At 35.9% G+C, this 25,538-nt stretch overlaps 2 protein-coding genes across 5 annotated transcripts in view; both read right to left on the reverse strand.

Moving 5' to 3' along the window:
* Positions 1-1,026, reverse strand: part of LOC128018685 (semaphorin-3F) — a 33,379-nt gene extending 32,353 nt beyond the window's left edge. The window contains exon 1 of one of the 4 annotated variants that reach the window (XM_052604372.1): positions 417-1,026. The gene's annotated coding sequence lies outside the window, so the exon portion shown is untranslated. The remainder of the gene's footprint in view (positions 1-416) is intronic. The other 3 variants (XM_052604371.1, XM_052604370.1, XM_052604373.1) reach the window with 3 other exon arrangements.
* A 9,010-nt stretch (positions 1,027-10,036) lies between these two features.
* LOC128018687 (forkhead box protein P3) lies at positions 10,037-21,558 on the reverse strand. The gene is made up of 13 exons (XM_052604376.1): positions 21,501-21,558; positions 20,784-20,872; positions 18,814-18,950; positions 18,249-18,360; positions 17,762-17,888; positions 17,571-17,675; positions 15,440-15,527; positions 14,414-14,488; positions 14,041-14,179; positions 13,384-13,460; positions 13,087-13,188; positions 12,605-12,726; positions 10,037-12,465 (listed from the first exon to the last, which is right to left on the reverse strand). The coding sequence occupies exons 1-13, from the start codon at positions 21,533-21,535 to the stop codon at positions 12,375-12,377; spliced, it is 1,299 nt and encodes a 432-aa protein (XP_052460336.1). The 5' UTR covers positions 21,536-21,558; the 3' UTR covers positions 10,037-12,374.
* Between the last annotated feature and the right edge of the window lie 3,980 nt (positions 21,559-25,538).

Raw genomic sequence — 25,538 nt, forward strand, 5'->3', positions numbered from 1 at the left:
ATCTATGAAGATGCAGGACCTTGTGGACCACTGAGACAATAGTTGTGAGCAGCCCACCAAAATAAGACTTGGTAGAAAACATTATAAATAAGAGTAAAAATTAGACAAAACTTATAGGTCCCGTTTTGTGAATAACTGGTTCCTATAGACTCAGAACCTTTCATCGGTATAGCCATTTGTAGAACCTCAAATATCTTTTAATTTTTTTACACTTTATGCATTTTCCGTGTCAGCTGCATTTTTGAGAATCATATGTTGCACAAGTGCTCTTAGGCACCTCACTGTTTGAGACACAGCCTGTAAATGACATGATAATGTAAACAAAGACCTCAAAGATGAGCAAATTCACAAACCGTATCAAACAAACACGCTGCTGAATGTTTCAAACATTTCTCTTTCTGTAAAGAGCCACTTACTTCTTGTCCAGGTAACTTAAGATGGAAGATGTTACATTCCGTGGCACGCAGCTGTCCGATGCGAACACAGGTCACAAAACACACCTAAACGCGTCAATGTCCATTTGTTTGTAGGCTTGTAGGTTCGTTCTTCGTTCGTTCTTCCTCAGTTGCCAAAGTTTCCAGTTTGCGCAGTGAAAGTACTAGCTAGCGTTCATAAACCGGTTAACCCTTTGAGAATTACGCGGAGCTCCAAAAAAACTTTCCCATTTCCAGGCGCACTGTCATCTTTCACAATATCATGAGGAGAAAATCCGTTAGTATTTCAGAGACAGTCGCGCTGCCTCTCTGTACGAGTCCAGTCAAGTGTTTGCAGGTGTCGGCTGTGCTGTGTGCTGTACCTCGCCCTCTCTCCACTACCTCCCTATTAAATCCAGCCAGTGTTAACCAGCTCCCTGCCAGCACTCGACTGCGCGGAGCCCCCGCTGGCTGATTGAGGCACTGAATGAAGGATTGTCATCCAGCTAATAAACCAGGCCTCTTAGTTAATCTTACAAAGAGGGAATCATTAATTATAAGCTAGTACATGAAGTTCCCAATACTGAGTCCTATTAACTTAGAGTTATTATCCATGGTGTCAGGTTGCATGGGTTATAATAAACCTCCTAGTTGGGGTGAGGCCTCATATTTAATTCTCTCTGATGTGAGACAGAGCGGGTTTCTGTCAGCCGCTCTGACACTCTGGTGATAATAGTCTTATCTTCTAAAGGCAGATATGTTAAAATGAATAGAACTCTGAAAAGATTACCATTTGAACATTTAACCAGTCAGTTGAGTCTAAATTTATTTCAGTAATATGTTTCTGCTAGTGCACTGTGTTAGTCTATTTGGAAAACACAAACCTCATTGACTAATATGCATTATTGGAGTTTCTACCTCTGGCTGTGGAGGGAGGTGATTATATGTTGGTGTTTAATGTAGCTTTACATGAGCCTTATGGGTTGAGCAGAAAAAAATCACCATAAACAACAGATGTTTTTCTCACAGTATAACTGTGTTGTTTTCTGGTGTGCTTCCAGCAATTAGTCTGTGTTTAAAAGAACGTGAAACTGCTGTGTGTTACAATCTCAGCCAATTAGAATTTAGGTCATGTTTAATGTATATGTTGAGCTTATTTTAGACCAATCATATTCAACAATGGGCGGGGCTACCCAGGGCAACCTTGCAGAAATAGAAACAAAGCAACCAACTAAATGTATCCTAGCTCTATAGGACAAAAATGGAAGAGATTATTACTTTATCATGCTGCATCTGGTGTAACAGATACAATCATGTTGGGTTTTACTTTTAAAAAGCTTTGCTTCTGTATATATTATTATTTTATTTAATTTTTTAATTAAAGGTAGGACAATTTTGTCCACCACTTGTATTTGAAAATAGTCTAACCCTTGAATTATATATTTCTTTAGTATTACTATTTATATACTATTATAGAAAGTTGAATTAGCTTTCATTGATTTTTATTTCAGTAATTTTAGTACATTTAGTAAAAACTAAATTTAGTTCAGTCAGTTGCCAAGGTAACATTTCTAAAGTTTCCCATTTAATATTAGGGATGCACGATAATATCGGCACAACATCGGTATCGGCCGATAAAAGCTTAAAATGACCATTATCGGTATCGGCCGATATGAATATTTCTGCCGATGAGCCAAACCGATATTCTCCAAGTGAAATAATTGACCTGTTTTTCAGATGTGAATGTCTGTCTACATTTGTAAAATAATAAATTTATGGTAGAATCAGTACAGAAGAGATACATGGATTTCTCTTCAGTAAAATTAAAGTTTAAATTTATCAGTATATATTTGTATATATATCGATATCGGTATCGGCATCGGCCAAAATTATTTAGAAAATATCGGCATATCGAATATCGGCCAAAATCCAATATCGTGCATCCCTATTTAATATTTATCTTTTATTGCATTTTAACTTAATTTATTTGACCAAAAATCATTAATAACAATTTTAGTTTCAGTTAAAAGTAACAAAACAGCTTTTATTGTATTTTACTTTACTAGATTTAGATTTAGATTTGGTCAATCTAGCACTTTTAAGAGATGTTAAAAATAACTGTCACCAGGAAAATACCTTTAGACATTGAGAGGGACTCATCTTCATTATTCAAATGGCTGATTAATATCTTTCTAAATTTTGTCTTTTGTCCCCTTCATTATTGAATATTTGACTATGTCCTTGCATCTGAATTACCCTTGATACTGATTTTGCTCCTCTCTTTATGTTGTTACAGTTTACAACACAATAGTTAACAGGTTTTTGGCACATCACAGTTGAGGGGTAAGAGAGCGGAAAGAGGTGACAGATAGAGAGAGAGAAAGACACTGAGGGGGATCTGACCCTGTACACAGACAGGGCAGTGCTGTCATTGTGCCCAATGTCTCCATGCAGGAAAAGGGTAAAAAGCGCACTGGGAATTCTTGAGATTCCTGACAGTCCAGCCTTGGTGGCCCATAACGAAAGAATCAGGGTGACCAGGAAAAGGATTAAAGACAGCATTCACATCAGGCCATTCTCAAATTTCTCTCTTACGTGTATGTGTGTGTATGTGTGTCTTCCTCCAAAACAAACCCCATGTCTCCTTATGGCCTTTTGTGTGGGGGGTCACCTTGTTCTCCAATGGAGCCCAAGACCCTTCACCTCCCCAAGTCAGTCATAAGCCTACTCATCTCACATAGTCTATTCAATCCCTCGCTCCAGTAGATGCTCGTGATTTTATTGACAGGCATGCTGCAGGGCTCCTCTACCTGCTGGGAGGATGAATCGATCGAACTTGTTTGCCATCACACAGAGAAAATGATTTGGGATGGCCGACAGAGGTATGCAGCTATGGGTGAAGGGGTTCAGGGAATGCAGGTCATTCAGGCACTGACACAAACCTAGTAGTTTTGCAGTCTTTGACAATATAAACATCCAGAAAATATTTTTCATAAAAGGCATTTTGTTTCAGTTTTGTTTCAGACCTAATTGTTTTTGCATATTTGTTAAATTTATAAGTTGTCACATTTTAGACCTGGTGTGTATGCATTTAAGTAGTTCCACTGATTAATACAGATTATTTTAAATGAGGGAGCATGTGTCCACAGCTATTAATTTGCATAAAACACACCCACATCATGTCCACGTCACATCATCAAGGGTTTTCTACAGCATCTTTCTCTCCTGCTCGTTTGTTTGCTCACACTCTTGTGTGAGAACATGCACAAGAAGATCAAGCAAAGCTAAGAATGTAATCGTCAAAACCAGTTCAAACACAACAATTTTTTTTTTAATAAACCTATAATACATTTATTCCCCTCATTTTTGTTACTCATAAATAATTACTTCTATAGAAACAGTTGAAGAGTTGGACATATGGAGCTCCACTCTATAGTAGTATTTGGTGCTTCTGATTGCTTTGGTGCTGAACAGGATAAGAAGCAGTGTCAGAAAAGGGTGAAGTGTAGTTTCCCACCCAGGGCAGTGTCGCTAGGATTTCCTCTGAACACCCAATCTGATGTAGCTGACAGTAACATGCAACAGATGCATGTGAAACACCTACATGCTTCCTCTAAGAGGAAATTACTTCAGGTGCAGCATGCACACAGGATCTTTTTATCACTTCTTATGTTTTTGATTTTTCTTTTAAATATATCTTGTCCATATTTTGGTTCCTTCTATAATTAAAAGGCCCTAAAATACCTATAAAAATATGACAGATTGATTTTATACATGTGATATTCATATTCTGCTCTCCTTTTTTCTTTTAAAAATAGTTTGCAATGATCATATTGTTGGAAACGTACTCTAATTTAGTTCCTGGTTTGCTCATGAGACTTATACGTTCTGAACTTTCCAGTGGTTTTTCCAGCATCACTGCTTTGGCAGTTACTTCATGTAATCATATCCCCATACAAAACCTGCAAGGAAGAGCATGGCAGGAGCCAATGTTTACAAGAGTATTTTGTCCTGTCATCTCTATTGTGTACAAGAGCCACAGATGCATACGGGAACTTACAAATATTTTACAGTCTGAACGTGTTATTTTGACCTCACTTGGCTTGCAGAAGTATTATGGAAAGTTCCCAAAGCACAGTCGCATATACAGCACTGACAATGTGTGAACTTCACCATATATTCATCTCAAACTTGAGCTGTTAGGTTTTCTCTAAAACAGCGTGATGACAAACATAAGCAAAAACGAATTAAGGGAACTTCATATTCTGTATCTTTGGCTAAGCATCATGCATGACGCACAGAGTTTTGCGAGGGTTGGTTTTCTCCAACGGACATGAACGATTTCCCATCAGACAACGGGAGAACAGGAAGAAGGTCAAAGAGAAAGTCAACAAAACCCACCTGAAACTGTCAGCTTTTCCCAGAAGCAGCCTCTTTCCTTTCTCTCTCTGGCCTGTGAGAGAGGGCCTCTGATAATATCAGTGAGAACCATACCAAGAAATTCTGGTTCTGCTGAGATCACTAAGAGTCAAAGCACTAAGATCACACTCAGAGAGGGGAACATGTCAAATCCAATCATCACTCTCTAGATTCAGACAGTTACCCACAGAATTTACTTTATCACTGAAATTAACTTAAACACCTGTAGTTTTTAAGGTCATTGGTGATAAAAAGCAAAAAAATAAATAAATAAAAAATACAAACAATAAATAAAACTCACTCTCTTTTCCAAAAACATCCTCAACTCCATTTGTATCCGATTAAAGGTCAAATACAAAAAAGTGGTTAAACTCTACTGCAACAAGAATTTGACCTTAAGGTCAAAGAGATATGAGTTTCTGTTTCTAATAAAACCCCAACCTCTGTTAATCCATAACGGAGGCCTTAGTCCAAACTAATACTTCATATCTAATCTGACATAATTTTGGTGATTTGGCAGACACTCTCTATCCTGCTGAACATTAGCAGCATGTGTCATACTGATTTCATAAGTCTCCTGCACCAGAGCACTGTGTAAAGTCATTTAAGGAAATCATACTATTTATTTTAATGAGAAAAAAAAATAAGAAAGAACGACAACAAATCCTAAATGGATTAGATCTGGCCTTGCTGCACAATATTCATTTAGTCATATCTGCTTGATAAAATTGGGTAACTGTCATCATTTCAATAATGTTGAGTAGACAATTTTTAGACATGTTGTTTGTCAGACATATGCCATTGATAGAAAGCTCTGAGCTAGTAATCTCAGAAAATGATCCCAAAAAAAGTGTTCTACATCAACTGTTTACACTGGACACATTAAAGCAAAACTTCTTTAAGCCATTCATTTGTCAAGTTGTCAGAAACTGCGCGAAACACATCAGGAATAGACCAGGCATCTTTCAGCGCTACGCAGCGCAGTGCATCAGCAACTATAATGTATATTTGATTATAATGGATTCTATTTGCAGTTTACAAACGCAACACTATGCTCATAGCTTTTGTCAACTAAGATCCTGAGCATCAAGAAAGAGAAATATGAAACTAGAAAATAGATTGATGCTCTCAGTCAATGGATGATGAACATCTTCCCATTAGTTTTTTTATTTATTTGCGCTGATGAAGTATTAAAGTTGTAAACGTATGTTTTTAGTCTGCTTAACAGAAAGTCAGGCTGGCGAAGAGCCAGACAGATATAAGGTTACACACAACTTGCAGAGAGTTTTCTCTCTGGGAAAGAAAGGGATTGTGTCTTGTTTTAGAAAAAACATCTAAAAGGATTTTCTCTGCTTATTAATGTTATCTTTCCAAGATGGTTATCTGAATATGAAAGGCCTCCTGATAGGGCAAGCTCAAAGCAACAGGATCAACTTCTGTTCTTTACAGGGCTCAGATCTCAGTAAATCTACACAGTTTATTTGAATAAATAATAAAACATATATATTTTCTATATATATATATATTTTTTTTTTTTAAAGACTAAATAACCAAAAAGAAACTGTGGTAACTCAGCTAACTAAGGTTTTATGAGTTTTCTGACTTTCTTTGTCAGGTTTAAAACTGTGTTTCTTTCTTTCAGACTTCTCAGAGAGGATTTCTGGGGAACGGGGGGCTTTTGATAACCAACCCAATAGGGATGCTCTTACTCTTTCTTTCTCGCTCTGCCTCTATCCGTAGTCCCGTTTGAATGCTGGGATGGGAAGAGGATTTGGGGGGGATGGGTGAATGGGGGGCAGGGGGTGGACTATAGGCTCTATTTTTCCATGGACTCCATCCATCTCAACCACATTTTTCTGTCAGGTCCTGGGAGATGAGGCTAATTATCCTGCTATTCATCTTCTCGCTCTTCATCCTAATCTCTCCATCCCTCCCCTTCCACTCTCCTCACACTTCGCTATATGTGCATATATGCATGTGTGTGTGTGTGTGTGTGTGTGTTCCCACATATCTCTGTGTGTGCCTGGGCATGAATGTGTGTTTTCATGCATATAAGATTGTTTATACGGAAGCTGTTCGTATCATGATCCCTGCTTTACAAGAATGTCTCATTTAAAGTCCCATCAACAGAAACACCAGTCTGCCGGAGTCAAACCCATTGGAAATCCCTGGACCAGAATTAAGCATGACATGTCTATGCTTGTGTTCACATCGCCAATCTAACAGGCTTCAAATCATCTCTTCGTTCGGCTTTCTCTGTGTCTGTACGTGCATATGCATTTGATTAGCAGCAGTGGATCGGTTTGTTCTGTATAATCCAGGTTGTCTACTATTACACTCTCTAAAAATAAAGGTTTAATGTTGACATCTATGGTCACATGAAGGACATTCACAGTTATGGAACCTTTTCAGGTTTTTTAAAGTGGAAAAAAAGTTCTTTAGTTTTTTTTTAAAGGCTCTTTACCCTAAGGAAAAATGTTTTTTTAAGAACTGTTTACTGAAAGGTTTTTGGGGGAAACCAAAGATTGATCTTCTATGGGATCCCTTCAAAAACCCTTTGAAATATTTATTTTTGTATTCACTAATGTCAGGTTTGGATTAAATCAAAGTGATTGCTCTGTTAGTACAGTACATTAAACAAATGGACCAAGACCCCCTGAAAAGATGGGTCTCTCGGCCCACTTCGAAACAAACTCAGGTGCGGTTCAAATGAAATATGAATGCAACATCACAACTAACCAATCATCCTTTTTTCTCGTCATATTATTCATACTGTTTGTAACAGTTTGGTACATTTGTTGGAACCGCCATCTCCATTCATTTGTAGGTTTATACATTTGCATGCTAAATCCTTTACACGTTTTGTAACAAGTTCTTTGTGAGTAAAAATACCATCATATGTGCACATACATAATACAAGCAAATTTCTAGAATCTTCTCACATCTCCAGACGTCTCTGCCCAGGTAATTAGATCACAGCACTTGTTAAGCTAAAAAAAAAAATGGAGGTAAGATTACCTCTATCATTATGGTTTCTTTCTCCCCCAGAGCTATTTGACTACTGTATCACGACTTGAAAGTTGAGGAAAGTCCTGAGCTGTCAGAAGGTATCAGAGAGCTGCGGTGCCCTGCGGAGAGATCGTCTCCATGCTGCTAAGATGGAGGCCAGCGCCCTTTCATCCTCTCCTGCAGAAAGACGCGCTTTCATTCTCTCAAAGGTAATATGTCTAACAACATCAAGGTGAGGGAGATTGCAGATGCGGTGCAGGAAATTCTGCTGTGCTACTGGGATGCTGGAAGGAACAAAGAGCTAGTGAGAAAATATCAAACACATGGGGGATTGGTGTAATGAATTTAGATATACTGTTTAGATAACGACATCTGTGTTTGGGAAGAAAAGCCCAGCTTGAAGTTTCTCAAACCTGAATGGATGACCAGGGCCTTTCCTGATGAGAAATTAATGAGGTCTAGCAGAGCCTATTAAAATGTGTCTCTCTGCTAAATATGATTTTCCTCTCTCAAGGTCATACAAGTAGCAGCAATTTAGATAAATGTGTGCTCATGTAATTAAACTGCGTCCTGTGTAGGCACAGCTCAAACCGCACAGACAGCAAATCAGTGAAATCTTTAAACAAGAACAAAAGAGACTGACGGTTTTAAACATGGACCAGGAAATCTTCAGCAGAGTGAAGACCATAGGGTAAATTGAATTGAACTAAATGGAACTGGGCATACTGGGAAAACTGAAACACGTTCACTTTGTCAATTAGTCTTGCATTTTGAATAGATTAACTTTAGGATGGACACCTTAGGCATTAAAATATCACAGAAAAAAATAGTTTAATTAAAGAGGACATAGTCATCTATTGTTGGCATCTCACTGCAACAGTATACTATGTTAAAAAATAGTAAGCTGTTTTTAGTGCATGTGCACACCAATTCCTGTGTCTAGATCTGCTTTTATACTTCCTTAATACAGGCAGTTTCATGTCTGAGAGGCTGATTTTTAAAGCTACATAATTTTTGTTAGGCTATATGAAGGTCACTTTAAAGCTGTTTTTATGCCTTGAGAGTCTTTTTAGGACATTGGTTTTCTTGAAAGTCCACAAGAAATCAGTGCTCATAATTATAGTTGCACATATGTGTAGGTGCGGGTGTGTCACTTTTAGGAAGATGAATAGACAGACTGAGGCTGAGAGTGAAGCATGGCCTCTAGCCTCATAATCCTACTTACAATGCAGAGTGAGCCCTGAACTTACCAGAAAAACCCTGGCTGTCTGCCTCCTGCTGAGACCAGAGAATATGGACGCTTGATTGCTGGTACGTCAGCACGTGGGGCCCACACCAGTACAAACTCAGTCACACTTGAGAACAAAGACACAGTAAAGGGGACATTAACAAATATCTTTATATAATCAAAATCCCCAAAAGTGGGTTTTTAAATCACAGATAAATTATGTTGCTGAAAACCAGACTGTCTGACAAATAATCTAAGGAAATGTAAAATAATTAACTCTTTTTAGATGCTCTTCAATGCATTTTTCACCCAGCAAACCAGAAAAATGAAGTTTTATAGTGCAGCTGTTTGCATCAGGTTGTACAGGTGCTGAGTGATTTATTGCTCTTCTCTGTGATGTGGTTTAGTTGAAGGAGTGTCATTTATGCTATTCCTTATCTCTGTCCCAGCCTGTCAAACATACCAGCCCGCTGGCTCTGTGTCGAGCGTTTGCATGTTTCAGAGATGGGAAGTTGTCAGGGACTGACGAGACAGGTGAAACAAAACCTACAAGCCCAGTTCTCTGTTGAGTCTGTCTTTCTTGTCAAAGAGACGGCTAATGAAGTGTGAGATATTCACCTTTGTGCTGTATGCCTAGATGAACTAGTTTCTCTCCTGTTCTGGGGAACAAATGGAATCAGATTTTGTGCAGCGCACTACCATTCCATAGAGCTTTTACACACTGCTCTTAACACCTGGCTATTTTATAACCCCGGGTAAAGGTAAGTTTTACACTTGTAATTTAGAAGTGGGGTTAGCACTGCTTTTTACCCGGGTTTATTTGGTGTTAACCCTGCATTGCGGTGCCAAACGTGCACAGTGTTTAGCAGAGACACCCAATCACATGGCTCATGCAGGTCACATACTTTATTTTGGACAGTCAGAAACACATTGCACATTCTAAAAACAGTCGTTCCAGTATTTGAGGGGAATTTGTCAAGTTGTTAATAGAAAACACATGAATTTGATTCAACAATAGACTATTTTATTCTTACCGTTGTAGTCCACCAAACAGACCATTCAGGAATAACTTGACAGTACAGTCTACAATAGAAGAATGAATAGGTATCTGAGCTCCACTGCAATACTTTAAAAACAAAATTACAGAACAACCTGTATTTCTAACATTTGAATCTGTGAAAAAAAAAAAAAATCTCAGAGATGACACACTTTCCACCAAAACACATCTATTGTGAGTGTGTAGAAAATAACTATGATTGTGCTCAACTATCTAGCCTGAAAATCATAAAAATAAACAGTAAAAAAAAGGGACACTGTCCATTAAAGCTTAATGTTTTCTCTGGCTATAAAACTCTGCAGAAAGTCCACTAAGGACATTCCATCCTCTGTTTCCACTGCATATCTAGGGCAGGTTCAGGTAATGAAAACACAGCAGTCGTATAACACTGAGACACCTGTTTGGAAGTCCACAGGGGAGGAAGAGCAGGTAATAAGCACCTGACACAGAGAGAGGCAGCTGTCAGAAACAGTGAGGCTGTCCAGAGCCGGTATAACGAGGTGTGTTCTGAAGGAAATGCTCCAAGTGTAATTAAGGTCCAGCTAACTCTAGCCTGCGGCTGTCAACTGCCTATTTTTCATCATAATACATCTGCAGCACTTAAGGCCATGGAAACAAGAAAGAAAAAAAATATAGGGTTTGAAATATTTTGTCAGATCAGTGCTCAACCAATAAAATTATCAGCAGGCATGAGGAGTCCCACTGAGACGGCTGGAAAATGTGAGCAATAAAACGGGTGGAAATATTTTGTCTTTAATTTTGGAACACACCACAACAGTGCATTTCACAAACTTTAAAATATTTATAGAATTGACAAGTCATTCTTAAAATTAAGTTCATTACACGATTCTTAATTATTTAAGAACATTATAGATAGCTATAGTCACATGATCGCAGCAAACAAGGCTTCGTTTCTAATGATTTTAATTTCAACAAACATGCATAATTAAAAAGGTAGAGTGAAAATAGTTTCTTATTGGCTTTCTTAGTCAAGTCCTGCCTAAAATAATAAAACAAACGCTACAACTTAAAAAAGAATAAAAATTATATACACACTTCATAATCAACTGAATTCATTGACTTTCAGTTATACTTTCATCAAACATAAATTGGTTTGTAAAAGATGTCTTCTGGGTTGTGTTCACCTTTACTGTTTTGACCAGCAGGTGTCATCAGAGTGAAGTGTTTCCAGTGCATCAATTTATTTATTTCTCGGCTGAGCAATTTGTTAAATAGATTGTTGTTCCATTGTTTGTTGTTGCATTGTTTGTTCCATCTCTACTGATTTGTCCAGGCAGCCCATTTGTTCATGTTTTTTGTATCACACTGAAGGCATATTTGTGTCACATGAAGTAGGCTATTTGGTACGCACTATTTTACTTAGCGGAAGTTGTAATGAATGTAAGATTATATCCATGTATTGGTGAATAGGTTATATATCAATGACATTGTGACAATTCACATAGTGGCACTGGAATTGACGGGTGAGCAAAAGCCTGTGGTGGCAGAGGAGCACAAAAGCACAGGCTGAAGCATCATGAGGGGTGGATGCATTCCCATCAAGCTGGAAGACAAAACAGAGAACCACAGGGGAGCAGATGCAGTTGATTTATGTACTCTCCACCTTTAGACTGCAACATGAATTCACAAATGTGCAAAATAGGGTTTAAAAAGTGTCCTGATGAAGTATAAGCAGATAAAGCATAGAATTCTAATTCAAATTAACGTGGTGAGTCATTTCATAAGACATATTTGATTCAACATAGCCTACAATTTGACCTTGACCTGATTCAGTGGCTCAGTTTTGAGTAGTTTTACAGAGTAAGAAGGATCAGAATACGATTTAAAAATGTGGAGAGGAAATTTCTTTGTCTTTCATTCCAGCAGTTTTGATGCTTTTTGTCTTTGCCTGCTCTGTTACAGAATTACCACACCCAAAAAATGTGCGCGCGCACAGATGCCCTCTTCTGGTCAGGTTGGAGTCTGGTCCGTCAAAGTGAAACACGGAATCATTTTGACTTTTCTAATATGTTATTGCTGTCGTATTTTGTATTACATCACATACATAAAATTATATAAAGCAAGACAGTAACGTCATATTTTAAGGAAGACTAGTTGGCATTTCTTCAGAGATACAAAAAAATGAATATTAACAAATATTCCATCCTTGAGGATAATAGGCCTACTAAATCTCTGACATCTAAAGCGGAACTTATTGATTTTCTGCATACTTCACTTTCACTTCATTTCACTGAGAATTTGTGGCTTTTACTGATACATCTGAGGCTTCGTGGGATGAACAATGGGAGAAGGGTGTCAGCCATTTCAAAGTGTAGTCCCTGTAAAACATCACACGAGAGTCGTTTCAAAACAGCGAGCTTATTTTGTACATTTAATTCACATTTCTCATTTTAATAATCTTGAACATCTCATTGTGTATGTAATTCGTCTAAGGTTGAGGGAAGAGCATGAGAGGACCTGTGGATTTTCTGCCCTTTTCTCTTCTGAAACTCTTCCTCGTCCACTGTCCACACAGCCCCTGTCCTCCCGTCCACCCGCACAAAGCATTTGTGGAGACTAAGATTGTGTCGCACAGCATTCTGAGGAAAAAAAGGTTGAAATAGTTGTTAATCAGAGAATATAATTGATATTCATATGAAACAGGCCTTCTGGCTTTATTCAGTATGATCTAAAGTCAAGAGCTCCACCATGTGGACATAAATATAAATAAATATATAGAACTGTCAGACCAATCTCAGGATCTTATAAATAAACCTGCTCAAGACTGGAGCTCCTTTGTTTTAATTCAGCTAATTTATATGGAATTAAACCTCTCAAAATTTGATAAAAAAAATATTATTATACATATTATACATTTGAGTAATAATAAAAAAATGCTTATATTGAGTTTCGAACTGAACAGAAATGGGACTGTCTCCAAGTGTCAGCATATGTAGTACCTTCCATGTAGGAGAATTATGACGGAAGTAGAAGAACATTCTTGTGAACCAGTTGTAAATTTCGTTTAGCGTCCGCTGTTTTTCTGGGGCTTCTAGAATTGACTGTTGGAATCAATAACATTTTTTTTATTTTAAAAATACAAGGATTCGTTTAAAATTCAGAGTGAGCATTAGCTAAATGTATTAAAATAAATATATAATAAAGAATTTAAATAATATATATTAAATCTAATCAAATATGTATTAAATCTGATATACCATATATACATTAAAGGCAAACCAAAGACGTGTACTTACCCATCTGATTAAGAAAGCATAAGTATATGGAGGTCGTATATTGGCATATTTGTAGTATTCAACGCTGCTAACAAAATCTGTTATTGGCAGAAAACCGAATTACTAAGAAGCAAGACATTGCACAATATTCTTGGAAAATGACCACAAACCCATATACACTGTGCCTTAAGTGTCTCACTATGAGTTTTGCTGCAAGTGCAAAACATCGTGTAACAGCTATGAGTCAGTCATTTTCGATAATACACTTGCGCAATACATCTAGCAATAGCAAAATTTTGTTTTTATAGTACACAGCTTATAAGAAAACTCCAGCTGAGTACGTCTGAACTACATTCTGTCCAGACCTTAGGCTTCCTTTGTGGTCTGTTGGCATGCCTAGTGTGGGAACAGGAAACAAGCAATATCACAGCTCCAACTGTAGTCATAGTGGTAGACCACCAACTTTCTACTGTCTGGCCAACAACATAAACACATTAAGCAGAAGGAAGTAAGAACAAGAAGACCTTCACAATGTAAACAGCGATAGGTGGTGACCTTTATTAATCTGTATATTTTCCAACCACTTCAGCATCTGCATTTCAGTTTCACTTGATAGGTTTTTACTGATGACACTACTAAGCTAGACTGTGTGTGGTAAGGGCCACAGCAAGGTTTTACCTGGCAGCAGGTGTGGTAGGAGTATGTGCCAGGGTTCCTGTTGTACTGGTGCTTCACTAGCTCTCTCTGTCCTGCCATCTGGCTCCCCCACCTGGGGCAAATTTGGTACCAGCGGCCTCCAACAGCCTGGAGCAGCCCCCTGAATGAGAACACACAAGAGAACACACCTACATATGAGAGTGATATTGAGCACAGATAGGCCTATAGTTTTCCGTAGGCGTCTTAAGATACGATTTGTTCATCAGCACTTTTTATAAATTTACTGACGTTTTATGAAATCACAAAAAGGAAATGTCTTGTTCACTGTGAGAATCACTGTTTCTATACGCACTCATGAAACTTGTGCCAGTGTGAGAATACAGAGTATTCTTACGGTACGTGTCGAGATGCATTCAAGCAGTTGAAGGTGAAGTTGCATCGCGTGAAGTTTCTGCTTCTCCTGAATGAGCTGAAATCATCACATATAGCTTGTTAGAGCCGGCGGGGTTTCAAACCACCGTTACCAAGACGTTTGATTCTTTTGGGTTCACACATGACTCAAAACCAATGAAACCATGATTCACTCTCTTGTGCCTCATTCATGATAAGTGATGATGATCAATGATGCAAAGCGTGACTTGTGTGTGCGCCCCGTGAAAGACTATTGCTGAGTCCCAATTCGCATACTATCCGTCCTAAATAGTATGCGAAACTAGAATTAGTACGTCCCAAATAGTATGTATGTTGAAAAGAGTAGTAGTATGTTGAAAAGAGTATTCCAAAGATACCCGGATGGTCTACTATTTCCGGTTAGAATTCGAAGTGCAGATCAATGCACACTCTAAGTGCTAATATTGCCAACAACCCATTGCATGTGGGAGGGAGGAGCTTTGTGATGGCTTTGCGGTGATGTAAACATGGCAGCTGGATGCAGCAACGAAGATGAGCCCTCAGCTTTTAAGTGTAATAATTCAAATGTTATTGAAGTTTTAATAACTAATTAAAGTTGTATTTTATTTTGTTACACACTTTGCACATGAACGTCAGAACCAGCCGCCTCACAAACGACCTGCGTTTGGTTCTACGACGATGCAGCCCTGCTTCTTCACTCCTCAACTTGGTAGAAGAACACATTGTAAAATGTATTGTGAAAAAAAACGATGAGAAAAAAAGATGGGAATAGTAAATAAAATTTTAATGGACATAAAGAATGAATGAAACGTTAACAGTTGTGGTGTGCGTAACTAGGCAACCACGTTGTCGTTCACGTTGCATGACGTCATCGAAGTATGTCCCAGAATGTGCATACTCTTTTGCTGCACACTCAAAAGTATGTACTTTTTCCTCACAAAAAAAGTACATACTTTTAGGTCGTAGTATAAGTAGGCGAATTGGGACTCAGTGAAAATCACTGATGTACCTGATTCTCCATGTTGTGTACCAGATCTTGCTGAACTCGCCACTGTGCAATTGTTTTATCATCTGTGCTGTGCTCTTGGTTCAGATGTCTAGATAGGTTGAGAATCAAAAGCTGTATCCTTACATTTGAAAATGATCAATTCCAACAATGAAGGCTTGCTGATGTTACTATATATATATATATATATATATATATATATATATATATATATATATATATAGGGCCCTCCATAAGTATTGGAACAGTAAAGACAAAATTGTTTTGTTTGCTGTGGAATCAATAAATCTGTAAATGAATATGAGACAAAACTACAGAATGTCACATTTTATTATTGGGTGATTAAATACAAAGATGTTTTTCCAGCTAAGAAGATCAGCACTTTTAGAATTTCCATCTCCCTATCTGATGTGGAACAGCTGCCTGTTATATCCATTGCTTCTGCATTCTAAGGGGCCGTTCACATATCGTGTCTTTTGCGCGCTCAAGTTCGTTATTTCCAATGTAGGCAGGCGGTATGCGCGCTCATAATGGAAGAGACGCGATTGCGACGCACACGCGGTGCGACACGCCAGTTTTTTTTCAGGCGCGTCCACACCGCATCGAGTTAAAAACATCTCAACTTTTCAGAATGCCTCAAGCGCACCGCAGGTCATGTGACAAGATCTAAACATTCAGCTTCATCCTTTCCCGTAACAACGTTGAAAGCTCAGCCAAGAAGAAGGAACAGGTGATCATAGATGTATATGGATTGCCATTTTGAAATAAATTTAGTAGCAGAACTACTGCAAGATATTTTTGTTATTATATATTTTCCGCGTCTTCATGGAGAGAGCGCGTCATTTTTGCTTAGCAACAGCAGACGCCTCAGGAGCGCTTCTGCCCGAGCGCTTTGGAAAGAAGGAGAAAGCGGCGCGCGTTTTAGGCGCGATATGTGAACGGCCCCTAAGTCTTGCATTCGATGATGACACATACAAAACAGGATGAAGACGAGAAAGCCAACTCTGAAAGAAAAGCAAGCAATTTGGATGCTAAAAGAAAATAGGAAGACAATGAGAACTAAAGGAAAAACAAGGGACATGGAGAAATCAAGTAGTTTGGAAACTACCGGTGACATCAGCAACCAATGACAACCTGACCGGCTGAGAAAAACAACAGTAGTTGATGACATTCCGCAGGAGATTTTGACACAGAATTACAGGCAAGGCAATTAAAGGCATGATTTTTCACAAATGTGAAGAGTTCTGTAGAGTTCTGGAACTGAGTTGATGGACAGATGAGACAAAGATTAACCTTTATCTAAGTGATTGGAAAGAAAAAGTCTGGAGAAAAAAGGGAACTGCAAATTATCCTAAGCATACAACCTCATCAGACTGAATTTGGAAGGGTACAAAATCATCATGGCTATTGAAATCACTTCATATTGGATCAGGACAATGACCCAAAACACCCTGCCAGTTCATTCAAGGACTTTATCAGAGCAAAGAAAGTACAATCTTAGACTGCCCAAATCAATCTCCAGATTAGAATCCCATTGAACATTAATTTCACCATCTGAAGAGGAGGCTAAAGACAGATACTCCCCAAAACAAGCAACAGTAGGAATTGGCTGCATTAAAGACTGGGGAGAAGCATTTCAAAGCATAAGACCAAGAGTCTGGTGATGTCTATGGGTTGCAAACTCTGCACTGCTCTTATGGCATGCAAGGAATCTGCAACTAAGTATTAGCTTTTAATCTTTTAAATCTGCCTTAAATTCAACTGTTCCAATATTTATGCTCACATCAAATAGTGGGATGAGCTCTAAAAGTACTGTCCTTTTTATTTGGGAAAACATGTATGTGTCGAAAGACCTAATAATAAAATGTGACATTCTGCAGTTTTGTCGCATATTCATCTTTTAATCATATTTGCAAATCTCTTGACTCCACAGCAGAAAAAGCAATTTTGTCTTTACTGTTCCTATGTTTATGGAGGGCACTATATATATATATATATATATATATATATATATATATATATATATATATATATATATATATATATATATATATATATATATATATATATATATATATATATATATATATATATATATATATATATATAAACATATGTAAACATATAGACTTACTTCAAAAAATGTGTATACCCTTCAAAGACTTTATCACAGCCTGGCCAGCGACATTGTCCGTTTACAAAAAGAGAGTTGGATCTCTGGATTTCTGACTCGACTGGGCTGAGAGGGACACATGAGGGGCATTAAGATTCTTACTGATGAACATTTAATGGCAATAGAATTTAATTTTTTTTACCTGAACTTACCTGTGAGAATGAAAGCTGGAAGATTGTTTCCTGTGCTGGCTTGATCCAGAGACAGCTTGCATGAAAGTCTGCGCACTGTGACCTATGTCTTTTCTTTTGTTCATGACTATTGGGTTGCCCTCATTTGCTAAAGAATAAGACAAGATAGGGCTCACTTGTGAGTACTGTAACAAATTCTGTAACAAATTTTTCAGCTATTTATTATTTTATATTGTTTTTAAATTAGTAAAATGTACTATATGGGTATGTGTATAAAAATAATTTCAAAACGATAAATCTCAAATAAAATAATTTGAATTGTCTTGAAATTATGTGTGTGTGTGTGTTAATATATTCTGGAATATATATATATTATATATAACATTACATATTATGAATAATACATTGAAATCACAGCATAATAAAATAGCAAATAGCAATAGCGGTTTTCGTGATTTGAAATGCCTTTGCTCATCATGAAGTTTGAATAATAAATTTGAACACAAACCCTGAAGCTGGAGAGCCGGAGAGCGAAGTACAGATGGCCTGATCGGAACGGTCTGGAAATTCTGAAACATCAGCTGAAGAAACTGCATCCGTTCAAACTCATCAGCAGCTCTCTGCACATGAACACCCACAGAATCAGACCAACACAATAAAGACCATTCACAGAGAGCTACAGCACATTTGTGCACTATAGCTTTTAAACATCAATAGTTTATTAATTTACCTGGCATAGAGGATGTTTTATTTGTGATCAGGAAAAACAGAAAATAAAAATTATAAACAATAAGAACAATAATATATATATGTATATATATATATATATATATATATATATATATATATATATATATATATATATATATATATATATATATATATACACACACACAAAAAATACACATAGCAAGAAATGTAACAACAATTTTATTAAACAATATACTTTTATACACAAAACCATTTTGAATCTTCAGTAGTGCAGTTTAAATTATAAGCAAACAACATACAAAGGGATGTTGTGCTTTTTAAAGCATTGTTACAGAAAGTACCAGAGAATAAAGCTCACTCACACAACGGACCCCAGAAGAAAGATGTTCCACCGGCTGTGGGGAAGAAGATTTGTATAAAAGAGGGGGAGATGCATCCCGTCGTTCATTTTCTCTCCCACTCGCTCTTTTGTCACCCTCTCTCTCAGATTTAGGCATTCCTGAAGTCAAGAGTTTGAAAAAGATTGCAGATTGATGTACAGATTGCAAACATTCACATTACATTTACATTTTACATAACATATACTGTAGGACAGACAATGAAGCATTTAACTGAATGTTATCTTCTTAAGTTAGCAATAGCGGTATATATATAATAGTATATATATATACACACACACACTGGGATTCTGCTTTTTCTGTTATTCAGTTATTCAACATAGAATATTTAATTTAGTATTTTAGATGAATAACATTTTAAATATCAATAAGAAATTATATCAGAAGTCATTTATAAATTCTGTAAATGTTTACCCCGTCTTGCAGTAGTGGGGTGAGATGACCTCTTTGTATAATTTTACAGCTTGCGCTAAAATAACTAAATTAGCAAATGTTTATTTTTATTTCCCATGATAGCACACTGGAATCATCCTGCATATGCTAAACTTATATCTAAAATATGTTACAGTTTAAAGGAAATACAGATTGTTCTTGAGGGGGATATTGCTGACCATCTTACCCTGCATCTTGAAATGTACTGAATTAAAAAAAAAGATTTTTTTTCTGATAGAAATTAGTTATATTTACATGCATGTAAGGAATGTGAGTGTTACGAACACAGACCCTGATGGTTTTACAGTAGCCACAAGACCATTATTATTTCTTACATACTCTAATCTCTAACTTCCCTATTTTATGTTAAAGTCTCTAGAAAAGCCTAAACATGTGAGTTGCTTGAATGCAAACCCAAAACATGCACGACATCTATCTGTCATACAAAACACAAACCTCTCCCACCTCTCAGGAAACCACAGACACACTTTGCATTTTGCAAAAACATGCACGAAAGAAGCAACCCAGGAACAGGATAAGGGATATAAAACAGCAATTGAATGTGGTTGGTGATGTTATTGAACCTGAGTTGAGATCAGTGTATTGCTAACAAAAAAAGGATGTTTTCATCAAATGCAAGCAAACATGAAAATTCAGTGAAAAATGTATTTTCATTTCATCTATTAAATAAAAATGAGAAAAATTACAATACTTTAGTCAATATTCAAAGTCATTTGCTTTTCTACACAAGGTGAAGAGTGTCTGGCACATATGCAATTTTGTTTTCAGGTTCACACTCAGCGATGGAATATTACTCACTATCACGCTTGTTCATTTTTCCTCTTTTCACATGCATTTTACATAATCGAAGTGAAACTACACATAGGCATCATTATTGGTCAGCTACTTTCCATTCCTTCTCTACCACATGAAAGTAAAAAAAAAAAACTCAACTTTGTTAGTCTTCATAAAATAAGGATGCTATCTGCGAAAATTTGAGAAAAAAAACAAAAAACAAAATTACTCAAATCTCTTTTACTTTCCTACATTCATATTTCCAACATTTGAGTATAGATGTACATGCAGTAAAGATAAACATGAAATAATTTCAATAATAACAATCTCGATTTCATATGCGACATACATAGTATCATAATAATTTGCATCACAACAAGGTTAAAATATTATTCAGTCATGCATAACAAGTGTTAAAAAAATTATAATAGTCCTATGATTTAAAAACATTTTCTCTGCAAAATGAGAGTTCATTACCACCGAATTAGAAGCAACCACGTCCCAACATACATCTTGTGTGCATGCAGGTTATGTGAATTCAGATTTAAGAACAAATGTTTGATCATTTGGAAATATCTTAATCCATACCTGTCTCATCTAAGGCCTGCATGGAATACTTTGTCATCAAAGTTATCAATAAAAGACAAGTAGTATTAAATCAGGTTTATTTCAGAACAAAATATTCACCAAGAAACAACGTTCTTTACCTTGCACCTCTGTAGTCAGCCGCTGTCTTCCTGTGTTTTTCTGGTTAAAAACGAGACTGAAATGATCTTCAGAGGATAAAAATATAAATCTGAAAAAAGAGATAAAATCTCACATCAAAGGAATAAATGCAATGCTATTTTTTTCTAATTGTATCAAAGGTCATGTAGACCACATGCAGATGGCATGCAGCAATATTATTACCATAACATGTCAGTCTGCAGAGGTTTTCTTGTGGAAGATGAAAGGCATTTCATGTTGTACATTTATGTTATGTTAAATGTATTTCTGTACCCCAAATCTTTCACTATGATTAATAAGCACAATATTAACAGGAAAAAATTGATGCCCTTCTATAATAAAGTTACCAGGAAATGTAGAGACAAAATATCATTGACAGTTTCTAGTTATTTTTTTTTCTTTGAAAACAAGTGATAAAAAGTAATTTAATAAAATGTTGTGCTACGAAAAACCTTTAAAAATATTTTGGCATTAGGTCATATCATATCATATACATATATATATATATATATATATATATATATATATATATATATATATATATATACATGAGTCACTGGTCTTTGTGATCTATCATTTCATTTTTTTCCAGCAGAGACAAAAAATAAAAAGGTTTTCCAAAACATGAGCAAAGATTGTAACAGGCAACACATCAAATTAATAGTTTCCGCAGAGCTGTAGTGCATCTTCAAACTCACCTGAAGTTGCCACCTTCCCACATAGAATGTGTCATTGTCAGTCAGTATAAAGCACTATTTATACTCAGAAAATACTCTGTGTCATCACAAAGGAAACAGAAAGAAATGTTCAACAAACAACAGAGCTCCAAAGACCAGGTGCTCACATGGCATCAAACAGTGAGCATGTCAAAAGCATAATTAATAAAGGAAGAAATATAATTTTTTATCACTGACCTTTAAGAACCTTTTACATTACCATTTACTTTTTAAACATCTTTTGTATACAATAATGTGATTTACACAGGTTTGAGGGAGGCGTCGCATATTTTTATATTATTATTATTGTTACAATATCAACAGTGACATCAACAATAATAATTTTATTATTAATAATAAATATCATCATCATAAAGTCTCAAGATCATTATCATTTTAACAGTGTTGGGGGTTACGTATTCAGATTACTTTTTTCAAGTAACTAGTAAAGTATTGCATTACTTTTTATTTTACAAGAAAATATATTTTTCAAAAACGTAACGTTACTTTGTTTACCCATTTATCGGCTGACAAGTCTCCTGTCCCCATATTGAGAGAAATCAGAAGTACAGAGGCGATGTGTGAGCGGGGTGAACATGATGCAGTTCTAGACTAAAAGTGAAAATTCATTCATTCATCCCACTCACAAAACAAACAAACAAACAACAATTTCTTTAGCATTCAACAAAATGAATTAAATTAAAATTAAAATTAAAATTACATTTTCTAAATTAATTAAAACAGTGGAATGTAATCTCAGAATATCAAACAAACCTGCAATAATTAAATATGTTAAACAACACAAATGTATCTAATCTCATTTTATTAACTAATGTCCTTGCAGCTGACCTTTGATCCAGTTCAACCATAAGCAAAAATGACTTTAGATAAACTAACAAATGTGCTTCATTGTTTTTTTTTATTGCTGAAGACTGTTGAACCTTCTTCCCCTGCGTTCTACTGTACAGACGTGAATTTACTTTTCCTTCAGCCTGAGCTTTATTTATTACACTTTTTGGTGTGAAAGGGCTTTTATATTTGCTATAAATATAACTTCTTATATTAAAAACAATCAAGCCCTGCTCATATTTAAAAAGTAATGCAATAGTAACACAAAAGTAAAGTAACTCGTTACTTTCCATAAAAAGTAACTAAGGAATGAAATTAGTTACTTTTTTAGGGAGTAATGCAATATTGTAATGCGTTACTTTTTTTAAAGTAACTTTCCCCAACACTGCATTTTAACTGTGAATCTTTTTCCCTCCAATTTTCTCTTCCGTATTCAGAACTGTAACCAGAACATAAATAACAGTTGCTACCTGGAAATTACATAAATGTTAAATCATAGCAAGATTCTCAAAAATTATACAGGTAATTCTATATATATTACATGCAATATTCTCTGCAACCTTTTAAGTCACTTCTATAAGAAAATAAGAACCATGAAGATGAAATCAGCATCCGTCATATAAAGAAAAGAATATGTTAACAGTTTCCTACTGTTGTGCCATAGTCATTTTCATTTCAACAGTATGTGGTATAAGAAGCCGAAAGTATAATAATAATAATAGTGATGTAGACAGTTGACTGCATAATGGCATCTGACAATGTTTAATAAAGGAATGATTCACCTCAGAAACGAAAAAGTTCTCATCATTTACTCACCCTGTTGTTCCAAACCTGCATGGCTCTCTTTTTTCTGTGAAACACACACACACACACAAACTAAATGAAATACTGTAGAAGTCCACTGTCCATACAATGAAAATCAGTGTGGTCCAGTGATGTTTGAACCCCAACATTCTTCATAATATAACACAGAAAGCCACACGTTTGGAACGACATGAGCTTGATTTAGAAATAAAAAATGGAATGGGTTGAATTATCCCTTTAATATCTTTTCTGTGTGTTTTTGTCAATATATTTTCTTCATTTTACAGTGTAATATATTACACTATAAAATATCCTTAGTGAGAATATTGTTGCACTATCTCACTAAATGTAACAAGATGATGAAAACAGATAAAGAAAGTGCACTGATATACTTGGCAACCATTAAAATCTTAAGCAATGATGCCCAGAACTGCAAAATGTTTGACCCTTTTGTTTTTTAGCAGTAAGGTTGCTATTTTAAAGTATGCATTTTCTTAGTACGCATATGTGTGTTTCTAATTATCTGGATATCTTCATCAGTAGATATCTATCTTTTTTTTTTATACAAATATGAGTCAAATGTGTTTTGAGTATTATGACTCAGTATTTCTTATTGTAGGTGTGGATTCAGGTCTTATTCAGCGGATTCAGATCCGTTTTTAGGTGTAGAAGATTGATTTGACATAGTAGTGCCGCCACAGAAACAACATGACCCAATATTCATATGTGAGAATTATCACACGATTATCATCCCACTGCCTGACCAAAGCACAAATGCTGTTGTCAAACTGTGAAACTCTCTGGGTTTTTGAAAAATGGGTCTGACAGTGTTTTTGAAGACATGTGAAACTTTGATCTTAAATTCTACAAACCGGCACACATTCATCAACAGAACTGTTTAACGTTTTCTACTTTTACTGAAATGAACACCTATAACGGACCTTTTCAGCAGAAACCCCCTAATAGTTTAAATGTTTCTATTCAGAGGTGGGTTTTGCTTACATCACGTTTAGTGCAGATATTTACGCCTAAATCTTTTGCTTTCATAGCAGGATTTGATCGCTTAAGTATTATCTTTGGAGGGTGTACTTATTTATAATAAGGCACACTGCAATAAAACTGAATCAACGCATCCAGTTCAAACTGACTAAATTTAACTGGCTTAATTTAAAGCAAACATCTATGGGAACGGCTGCTACAATTACACACACAAAACTGACATCTGCATAAATGGGACTGTCCTCACAAGAGCAAATGACAAGTTTGTTTTGATGAGAATTCTTATTTTTGTGGTTAGCAAATGTCCCATATGACATGTTCTGACTTCTGATAAGCCGCATTCTGATTTCCTCTGAAAGTCTGTCACTCAAAATCGACAGTCACATGATTTTATGTCATTTAAAATTAGCACAGATAAAGACTTCCACTGGAACGAGTGACAAACACTCTTTCTAATTATGGAAAGGAACTCTCACTTATCACAAATAAATCTCTTTAGAACCAGTGAGCAAATTCCATACGTCACTACTATATATTTATAATTTATATCAGTAATTAAAGACTATCCTGTTATTTGCACTAGGCCTTGCATTGAACAGATGAACTGCATTATGGGTGAGGGGTGGATGCTGATGAACACGAAGTGGAGGTTATTTAATTCTAAACCTTTTAAATCATTTCTAGACTATGAAACACATATAAATAAACAGTCTCAATCCCGAACCGGCCTTTGATGTAGAACTCAGGGTGAAGAAATTGATAAGCACGGAAAAGTAAATATTAAGCATTCATTTGTGTTAACAGACAAGAGAGGATTCAGGCATTGTGCTATAATAATAATAATAATAATAATAATAATAATAAATAGATAAATAAATAAATATTATAAAAGTTTATTGAATTCAGAAGTATGTCATGTGACAAAATTCTATTATAAAATGGGTACATTTTTAATAGAAATTGATATTGTAGAAAAAAAGTATTCTTATTATTATAGTATTATTTTAAACTAATTTCTATGTTTGTTATATTAGGCCATATTATTTTAAAATAACACAAAACATTTATTGCATAAGTTTTATTTATTTATGCAGCCATAATGCCTTCACTATAATGGCCCTACCAAAAAAAAAAAAAAAAAAAGTGAACACAAAAAAAAAAATCACTCCACATTGTTATCAATGTCTTTACGGGTATTAATTGCTCCATAAATATAATTGAATGATGCAACATTTCGACCATCAGGTCTTCGTCAGGCACGGAGTGTGCGGAAAATACGTTTATATTTTTTGTCCTGCACCTGAGCCCTGTGTGGAATGGTTGTTACTTTTTTTATACTTTGAGTTACGGTGATAAGATCACTACAGA

The sequence above is a fragment of the Carassius gibelio genome, chromosome A8, assembly GCF_023724105.1.
Source record: "Carassius gibelio isolate Cgi1373 ecotype wild population from Czech Republic chromosome A8, carGib1.2-hapl.c, whole genome shotgun sequence".
Lineage (NCBI taxonomy): Eukaryota > Metazoa > Chordata > Actinopteri > Cypriniformes > Cyprinidae > Carassius > Carassius gibelio.

Coding starts and splice junctions, on each gene's coding strand:
- LOC128018687 (XM_052604376.1), bottom strand. CDS start 21,535: ATGACACATTCTATGTGGGAAGGTGGCAACTTCAG. Junction 17,889..18,248: donor TCCGGCTCTCCAGCTTCAGG/GTTTGTGTTCAA, acceptor CTTATTCTTTAG/CAAATGAGGGCAACCCAATA. Junction 15,528..17,570: donor GGGTATACACATTTTTTGAA/GTAAGTCTATAT, acceptor CAACCTATCTAG/ACATCTGAACCAAGAGCACA.